General features: G+C 44.3%; 1 protein-coding gene across 3 annotated transcripts in view; it reads left to right on the forward strand.

Moving 5' to 3' along the window:
• The window catches only part of Sspn (sarcospan), a 55,090-nt gene that overhangs the window by 37,784 nt on the left and 7,481 nt on the right, over window positions 1-9,825 (forward strand). For all 3 annotated transcript variants that reach the window (XM_026787932.1, XM_005364598.3, XM_026787931.1), the window contains exon 2: window positions 6,908-6,994. In XM_026787932.1, coding sequence (XP_026643733.1) covers window positions 6,938-6,994 — 57 coding nt within the window. In that variant the 5' untranslated portion in view covers window positions 6,908-6,937. The remainder of the gene's footprint in view (window positions 1-6,907; window positions 6,995-9,825) is intronic.

Below are 9,825 nucleotides of genomic sequence, written 5' to 3' on the forward strand. Positions count from 1 at the left end.
ACAGATTAATAGAAATGGGTTCAATTAATATGTAAGACATTAGCCAATAAGAAGCTAGAGATAATGAGCCAAGCAGTGATTTAATTAATACAGTTTCTGTGATTATTTTGTGTCTAAGCTAACCGGGCAGCCGGGAACCAACCATCAGCCTCCTGCTACATCTCAGGGTGTGTGGCCCAGGACCAGCAGCAGCAGGATTAGAATTTGTTAGGAATTCGGATTCTGGGTCTCAACCCTAGACCTGTCGAATCAGAAATTGTGAAGATGGGATGGACCAAGTTTTTTTAGGTGATTCTGAACCAGGCCCCTTAGCCTTCTCTAATGAGGAAGCAGCAATGAGAATTGAATAAGAAAAAAAAAAATCCCCAGCCACGCTTACATATCCCCTGCAGTCCTGAAATCGCGATCCAATAAGCAGCCTTTAAGAGTTCTTTTGCTATTTCTTAGTATCTACTTTCCTGGCACATTATTTGTTAACAAGTCTCTAGAGTAAGACAATAAACATCACACTGAGACTACAATACCTTTTTTTTGTTTACCTTCCCTTACATGATGTGGGTGACATCTATAGACAGTCCCTTCAGAAAAGTCCAGTGAGATGCAGCTGCTCCTCTTCCGCGAGTGGTCCATGGACTTCGTGACCATAGGAAGACGTTAAGTCTCATTGTTACAATATTTACTGCGTGGAAGCACTTCGCATCCAATCCTTACAGAAATCGAGTCACGTTTCGCGTTTACGAGTGATCCATGGGGCCAGGAAGGAAAGAGAAATAATAAGAGGTATTTGACAGGAGACGTTTATATCCCTCAGTAACCTTGCCTAGCGTCTCTGTCAACAACACTGAGCGAAGAAAACAGATAAATTGAAGGTAGGGAAAATGTCGCAAGGCCAGAATATAAATATACACTGAGAGAGGTAAATGATAATAATTCTAATTTTCTAATGTTTCAGGTGGTACCTTCATGCCATGACAAAATGGAGAAATATCTTATCCACGTATCTCTCTGCCTTGCTTTAAGGGATGCATCTGCAGCCCGTGATGTCAGCAGGGCCACTGTGTGACAAGACCTAGGACCCTCTGTCTGGAAACAGACCTGACATTCAGAGAACATTCTAGCCCTGCTTAGCTCTCCAGCACACAAGAAGCAGACTTTCCCCTGTGCAGACAAAACTGTCTCTCTATAGGTTGTGGGGTTTAGAAGCAAAGAGATTGTAGATGCGTGTGTCTGAAAATAGGTTAAAATTATTTTTATCTTTTGATCCTTTCCATTCTAACAAACACTTCAAGGTTTTCTTATTAATAGAGTTATCTACCAGTGGTGGACTGACCTCCCAAAGCCTTCAGTAACCCGGGCCCTGTTGCTTCTTAGTACTGATGTTCAGGGCTCTTGGTACTGTCTCCTTGGGCTTCCTATAGTGTGGCAAGACCTGGCCCACCTGGATCTGTGTCTGGTGCAGTGAGTAACTTCTGAAAAGCCCCCCACTAATGTCCACTTCATACTCTTGGGCCTCCTTTCACTGTATGAAATGGGAACTTTGGCCCAGATTCCAGCAGATCTTGCATTAGCATGCCTTCCTCTTCCCTGTCTGGAAACCAGAACAGCCTGTCTTCTGAGCATGTCCACATCCTGCCAGCTCAGGAAGTGGGCCCTTCAGTCTGGCATGAGAACTCTAGTTCTTTCCCTAATGCCATCAAGCCTTTAGCTTGAAGTATTCAATAAAAAAAATATTTCTAGAACATCCTTGTGCACACTACCAGTAAGAGGGAAAAAATTGTTAGTCCATGCAAGGCTGTGGGTAACAAGACCCCACTCTCAGCTTATACAAGCTAACGTATTAGCATACGTTGAGTTTGCTCAAGCACTATAACAATAGGACACAATGTACCAAAGTTAAAAGAAGTATATTTGAGGTACTTTCTGCACAAAGTGGGTAACTTGGACGGCTTTCTATTTTCACTAGATTCTCTCATTGGGCCAGTATTTCCTACAATTTTAACTGCCTCGTATAGGTACATGACAAACATACCAGCATCCATCTTCCTCCAGGGAGCTTCCCCCAGCCTCCATGAGGTCAGTTACACCATCTGTACATTCATTCCCACAGCTAACATGATGTTCACGCCGCCATTGTATTGCAACTTGACTCTACCAGGCTGGGTAAGTCTGGAGTGAGAATGGTTTTGGTCTCTCAGTTCCCAGGGTCGAGTATAGAGCATGTAGCCCTGACGTCAGTGGACGGACAGATGGTGTGCTGTTGATGTGGTCAGGCATGACCATGCTAGGCAGCGTCTTGCTGGAGCTCAGGCCTAGTGAAGGTGACACAGAAGGGGCTCTTTGATGTGGAGGGTCTGTGATGGTGTTTAAGATGCTGGCCAGTCTGTCTTGCTCCTTAGAGGGTACGTGTCTTGTAATGAGAGGGAGAGCTTGGCAATTGCGATTTCAGCCCAGCATCTTCCACAGACCAAGACAATTATGTGGGAGAAATCTCAATCCTGTTGGCAGAAACTGAGGCGAAAGCCCAGGCAAGTACTTCAGGATGTGACAGAAGTGAGTTGGGAACATTCTGCCTGGCTTGCTGCTGCTGAAAACCAAACCAAACAAGGTTCCTTTGGTTCAGTTCTGCAGACTCTTCATGTGAGGGTAGGTAGTGAACCCCTACAACCTTGTCAAACTTGAGCTGGATTGGAACGCTTAAAAACGTATTTAAAGACATGAAAATGAAGTAGGGGGTGGTTGCAAAGAGAAAGGGGGTCATTGGGATGGGAGGGGCGGTGAGGGGAGTGGATGAATGCTGTAGGAAAATGTCACTTGTATTTTCTTTTTCTTGTTCCTGTCCTGGAACTAGCTCTTGTAGAACAGGTTGGCCTTGAACTCACAGAGATCCGCCTGCCTCTGCCTCCCGAGCGCTGGGATTAAAGGCATGCGCCACCACTGCCCGGCACTTGTATTTTCAATAAACGCTCATTGGCCAGTAGCCAGGTGGGGAAAACAAACAGGAAGTAGAGATGGGGCAGCGAGAATTCTGGGAAGAGAAAAGTTTCAGTCTGCAGTCATCACCCAGATGCAGAGCAATCAAGCTGTGACTGCCTCACAGAAAAAAAGGTACTAAGCCACGTGGCTAATACAGACAAGAATAATGGGCTACTTATTCTGCAACTGCAAGAACCAATCGGGACAGAAACCTCAGCCAACAGATGAATGTGATTAAGACTTATTATATGTGTGTATGAAAATGTCATGATAAGATCTGCTGTTGTATATTATTATACATGCTGATAAAATAATAAATTTTTCCAGGTGGTAGAGGCACATGCCTTTAATCCCGGCACTCAGGAAGCAGAGGCAGGAGGACCTCTGTGAGTTTGAGACTAGTCTGGTCTACAAAGTGAGTTTCAGGACTGGCTCTAAAACTATATAGAGAAACCCTGTCTTGACAAATAAAAAAGTAAAATAATAATAAATTTAAAAAGTGCTCAAAAGGACTTGCTCCCAACTTAGAAGCACGAGCTGCACAGCCTCTCATCTCCCCCGCCAGCACCAGCGTGTCCTGTGCTGCAGAACCACCTCCACACATCTTACTTTGTTTTCTGTTCACATCTCTTCAGTCTGGCATGCTTACGGTTCCAATGGTGTGCCTCTCTAGAATATCACCTGGAGCTTACAGTGGTCCTCCTGCCTCACCTCCAGAGTGCTGAGATGACAGGCAAGGGGCCACCACACCCAACTAATGACCAATCTTGCTCAGATTGCTGAAAGAGTGTCTCAGGATCTTCATCGTATCAGCAAACATCTCTGCCCATCTTCCTGAAATGTATCTGAAGCCACGCCCCTTCCCTGCTGGAGACCCCAGCCACCTCCTCATCACCCCTCTGTCCTGTATCTCTACCCTGCCTTTTCCACGCTACATTTTGTTACAGTTATGCTGTAGGTCTCTGTCTGTTATGGTAGGATGCTCTACTCTGTCCCTTTGCTGGGCTGTGGCTCCTGAATCTGCCTTCAACCAGGCTGCCTGCAGTGTGGTTCCTGGATTCCCCTCATCTCCCCAGTACCCACTTGACAGGGTTCTGTGATGATGGCATGAAGAAAGACCCTTAGACAGGCTGCTGTGGCTGTCACTATTATTAGACCTTTTCAAGCCCAAATTTTAAGGGAAGCCTTCTATATTTTCCTATTAGATTTCTTTAAACTTTTATAATTTTCTGAATGGCATGGAACAAAAAAATGTTTCTCCTTAGTGTGTGTGTGTGTGTGTGTGTGTGTGAGAGAGAGAGAGAGAGAGAGAGAGAGAGAGAGAGAGAGAGAGAGAGAGAGACTCTACTGGATATACACTAATCAGATTAAATTCAATTTATTTTGAATTTATATGTAAATGTTCTGAGCTATTTTTTTTTGAGCTGAGATCCTAGAGGTATTTTTTCTTTTTTTATAGGTTATCTTTCTTTTTATTGTTTTATTGAGCTATACATTTTTCTCCACTCCCTCCCTTCTTCCCCCCTCCCCCTTTACCCTCTCTCCTATCAACCCCTTGCTCCCAGTTTACTCAGGAGTAAATTGTCTTTTTCACCTTTCTATGTAGATCCATTTATGTCTCTCTTAGGGTCTTCTGTGTTTTCTAGTTTCTCTGTGGTTGTGGCCTGTAGGCTGCTTTTTTTTTTTAATGTCCAAAAGCCACTTCTGAGTGAGGACATATTATATTTGTCTTTCTGGGTCTGAATTACCTCACTCAATATGTTTTTTTTCCCCTAGATTTATCCATTTGCCTGCAAATTTCAAGAGGTCATTATTGTTTTCTGCTGTGTGGTACTCCATTGTGTAAATGTACCACATTTTCCTTATCCATTCTTCAGTTGAGGGCCATCTAGCTTGTTTCCAGGTTCTGGCTATGACAATTAATACTGATATAAACATAGTTGAACACTTGTCTTTGTGGTATAATTGAGTGCCTTTTGGGTATATACCCAACAGTGGTATTTCTGGGTCTTTTTTTTTTTAAAGATTTATTTATTTATTTATCTGTTATATACACACTGTTCTGCCTGCATTCCAGAAGAGGGCACTGGATTTTATTACAGATGGTTGTGAGCTACCATGTGGTTGCTGGGAATTGAACTCAGGTCCTCTAGGAAGAGCAGCCAGTGGTCTTAACCTCTGAGCCGTCTTGAGGAAAGTTGTTTCCTGATTTTCTGAGAAAATTTCATACTGACATCCAAAGGGGCTGTACCAGCTTGCACTCCCACCAGCAATGCAGGAGTGTTTCCCTTACCCCGCATCCTCTGCAGCATAAGCTGTCATCAGTGTTTTTGATCTTGACCATTCTTACAGGTGTAAGATGGAATCTCAGCGCTGTTTTGATTTGCATTTCTCTGATGGCTAAGGATGTTGAGCATTTCCTTAAGTGTCTTTCGGTAATTTTAGATTCCTCTGTTGAGAGTTCTCTGTTTAGGTCTGTACCCCATTTTTTTATTGTATTATTTGTTCTTTTGATGATGTCAAGTTTTTTGAGTTCTTTGTATATTTTGGAGATCAGACCTCTGTCCAATGTGGGGTTGGTGAAGATCTTTTCCCATTCTGTAGGCTGTTGTTTTGTCTTGTTGACCGTGTCCTTTGCTTCACGGAAGCTTCTCAGTTTCAGGAGGTCCCATTTATTGTTTCTCTCAGTGTCTGTGCTACCGGGGTTATATCTAGGAACTGGTTTCCTGTGCCGGCTTTCTCTTCTATGAGGTTCAATGTGGTTAATTTTATGTTGAGGTCTTTGATCCATTTGGACTTAAGTTTTATGCATGGCAATAGATATGTATTTATTTGCATTCTTCTCTATGTTTATATCCAGTTGTACTAGCACTGAATATGCTTTGCTTCTATTTTATATTTTTGGCTTCTTTGTAAAACATCAGGTGTTCGTAGGTGTGTGGATTTATATCTGAGTCTTAAATTTGATTCCATTGGTCCTCTTGTCTGTTTTTATGCCCCTACCAGGCCATTTTCAGCACTGTAGCTCTGTAGTAGAGTTTGAAGTCAGGGGTTGTGATGCCTCCAGAAGTTCTTTCCTGGGTTTTTTGTTGTTGTTATTGTTGTTTATCCATATGAAGTTAAATATTGTTCTTTTGAGGTCTGTAAGGAATTTGCTGGGATTTTGATAGGCATTGCATTGAATGTATAAATTGCTTTTGATAAGATTGCCATTTTTACTATATTAATTCTACCGACCCAAAAGCATGGGAGATTTTTCCATTTTCTGGTGTCTTCTTCAATTTCTTAACTGTCTTCTAAAGTACCAAATACAGAGGAACTTAATAAATACTGGATAAATTGAAATAATGTCTCTGCTATTTTAAAACCATATTCCACTGGGCTAGATAGATGGTTCCACGTTTAAAAGTGCATGAAGTTGGGTGGTGGTGGCGCACGCCTTAAATCCCAGCACTCGGAAGTCAGAGACAAATGGATCTCTGTGAGCTCAAGGCCAGCTTGGTCTACGAGAGCTAGTTCCAGGAAGCTAGGGCTGTTACACAGAGAAACCCTATTTTGGAAAACAAAAACAAACAAACAAAAAATTGCAGACAGTTCAGGCAGAGGACCTACCCTAGTCCGGTTCCCAGCACCCATGTTAGATAACTTACAACTGCCTACAGTGCCAGCTCCAAGGAATCTGACGCCCTCTTCTGGCCTCTGAGGACACTGCATTCATGTACACGTACCCACACATGGAAACGCACACACGTACTGAATTCAAAATAGCAAAACTCCATCTTTAAATTGTGTTAGTGAAAACCTGTAGCACATAATAAATAAAACGAAGTGAAGGGCTTGGCAGTGTGGATGATCCCGGGGGAGGTGCCCTGAGCTCAGAGGTCCTGACGTGCATGCTCCGATAATGTTCCATGTACTGTGTTCCCTGCTGCAGGTCTGCGTGGTGGCCTACCTTGGACTGTTCATGCTCTGTGTCTCATACCAAGTTGATGAGAGGACATGTGTCCAGTTTTCTATGAAAGTAAGTTGTTCCTCCTTTTTTCAGAATCATTACGTAGGAAGAAACGTGAGTCAAAATGAAAGAGTGCTTCTCAGTGTTACATGTCTGATGAGTCTAGAAACTTCGCTTTCAGGCAGCCCAAATGTGTTTTAGGAGGATGTTGGTCCAGACACAGAGGTAATGCCAGGCCTTTTACCTAATTTCCATGAGTTAGGTGATTCCCAGAGCACATGAAGTGGGAACTCCAATGCTCCTAAAAGGAGTATTGAACAGTCACCAGCTCAAGGAAAACCTTGGGCAGGGAAAGGTCTCTCTGGGTGCCCACTTCCATATCTTGGGGTTATTTGGATGAAATATTTCAATATTAAAGCAATCTGAGTGTATTTCCTCTTGTCGATGGGATCACTGAGACAGAAAGGGCATTGGGTGAAGTCAGTGGGTCCTGCCAAGAGTCTGTGGGAAACTGTGAGGCTGTGCATGGTTTGATGGCTTGGCAATTGTCTGTCTCTCGTTGCTGTGAACTTTTTGCCTGTAGTGGAAAGCGTATTTGGTTGCAGTCTCTTTAAGTACACAGCAGATTATACTTAAACACTTCCATTAGAGGGGAGGAGCATAGCGCAACCTGAGCAGCCTGGCTGGTGGGTTTCAGTGGCATCGCCAAGGATGGAGACCGCTCTGTGTGTTTCTCTTGTCCCTCTGCCATCGACTTTTCTCCTGGGCGTGTTCTTCGCGACAGTCGGGAAGCGCGAAACCCAAGAGTAAGTCAACAATGTCATTTAAAAGCCACAAAGATACAAGATAGGATGTGTTAGTGGATGTAGCTTGGTTGGTACGGCGCTTGCCTCATGTGGGCCAAGCCCTAGATTTGACTCCCAGCACCGAATGAATGAAGCCTGGTGGCACAGGACTGTAATCTCTCCATTCATGAAGTAGAAAAGGGGATCAGGGATTGGAAGCGCAAGGCCGGTCTCAGCCGTATATATATACACGGAGTTGGAGACCAGCTGAGCTACACGGAATCCTGTCTCAAAAGGAAGAGGAGGAGGAGGAGAGGGAAAATGTAAGATACTCAAAGATGGTGGTGTATAAAGCAATGTGCTCATTTGGAGGATGGATGTGCCTCATCATGTGGGTGCTGGGAACTGAACCTGGGTCCTCTGGAAGAGCGGCAGCGTTCTCAACCCCTGAACCCTCTCTCCAGCCCTGGAATGAACTTTTTTGATAGAAGGATTTTTTTTTTAAGAAGTCAACAGAGAGCAGACACCAGTTCAGGCTCTTTTATGCTGAGGCTGGCCAGACAGCAAGGCAAGGTGGTAAGAAGAAAGCACCTTGACTTCTTCACTCCCTTCGTGATTCCTGAAAAAGCAGGGGTGAAGCCTCACTTTCAGTGAGTCCCCCTACCAGGCATCTCAACAACTGCACCTTGAAAAAGATGGGGGGGGAGGGAAGAGAGAGAGTGACTGGCAGGGTCAGGCAGGCTGCAGACCCCACCGGAAGACCTCATTAGCTCTCTCCTTTCTCGCCAGGACAGACACACAGACAGGAGGCCCTTCCTCCTCCCGGAAGGGGACCTTCAGCCAGACTGCTGCCACAGCAATCTAAGATTCTCTCTGTGGCATCTTCAGTCCTAAAACAGCTTTGCCCAGGCCCCATCAGGACACAGTTGATGTCCCCATGTTTCCCATGTTGTCTTACGGGAGTGAAATGGGCCTTCAGGAGGCGCTTGTCAGTGCATGGCTGCATTTTCACCCTCTATCTCTGAGCTAAGCTTTTAGTTTATTTTCTCTTATTGGGCGCCCTGGTAGACAGGCCAGACCGTCATGCTACGATGATAGAGTCTTCTGGTACAAACTCACACATGCACATTGTTCACACACACATACATACAAACACATACTGATACATATAAAACCACATTCACATACCCACACAAACACACACACACCTACACAAACACACACACATACCCCCACAAACATATACACATACACACTGCTCACACACACACACACGCATATACAAACACATACTCATACACATAAAACCACATTCACACATCCACACAAACACACACACATACCCACACAAACACACACACATACCCACACAAACACATACACATGCACACTGCTCACACACATACAAACACCACTCACATACACATACAAACACACACTCATGTACACACTCAGACACATAAACACATGTTGTTGGAGCCTGTTCATTTGTTCCTGGTCACTTAGATCTGAAATAACCACACAGAAACTATGTTATTTGCAATACTGTTTGGCCAATAGCTTAAGAGTATTTCTGGCTAACTCTTATATCTTAAATTAATCCATTTCTCTTAATCTGTGCATTGCCACGTGGCTGCGGCTTACCGGCAAGATTCAGCACATCTGTCACCCCTCCCCAGTGGCTTCATGGCTTCTCCTTGACTCCGCCCTCTTTCTCCCAGAATTCAGTTTAGTTTTCCCCACCTAGTTCTGTTCGTCTTTGCCATAGGCTCAAACCAGTTTCTTTATTCATTAATAAAAGACAGAAGGACTTCCCATACCAAACATACACTCACAAACACACAGTCACACATACAAACACACTCTCACACACACTCACATGTACACACACATATAAAAACTCAGACACACACATACACATGCACACACGCATGCACAAACACATACATGCATATGCACACTCCCCTGCTCTTAGACCAGGAGAGCACCAGCATTTTTCCTGCTTTTCCCTTGGACTCTGCCTCTGGACCTGGAAGGTCACTGGGTGTGGACCCTCCCACCTGCCCTCTGGACCTGGAAGATCACTGGGTGTGGACCCTCCCACCTGCCCTCTGG

Source organism: Microtus ochrogaster (assembly GCF_000317375.1).
Source record: "Microtus ochrogaster isolate Prairie Vole_2 chromosome 14 unlocalized genomic scaffold, MicOch1.0 chr14_random_2, whole genome shotgun sequence".
In the NCBI taxonomy this organism is placed as follows: domain Eukaryota; kingdom Metazoa; phylum Chordata; class Mammalia; order Rodentia; family Cricetidae; genus Microtus; species Microtus ochrogaster.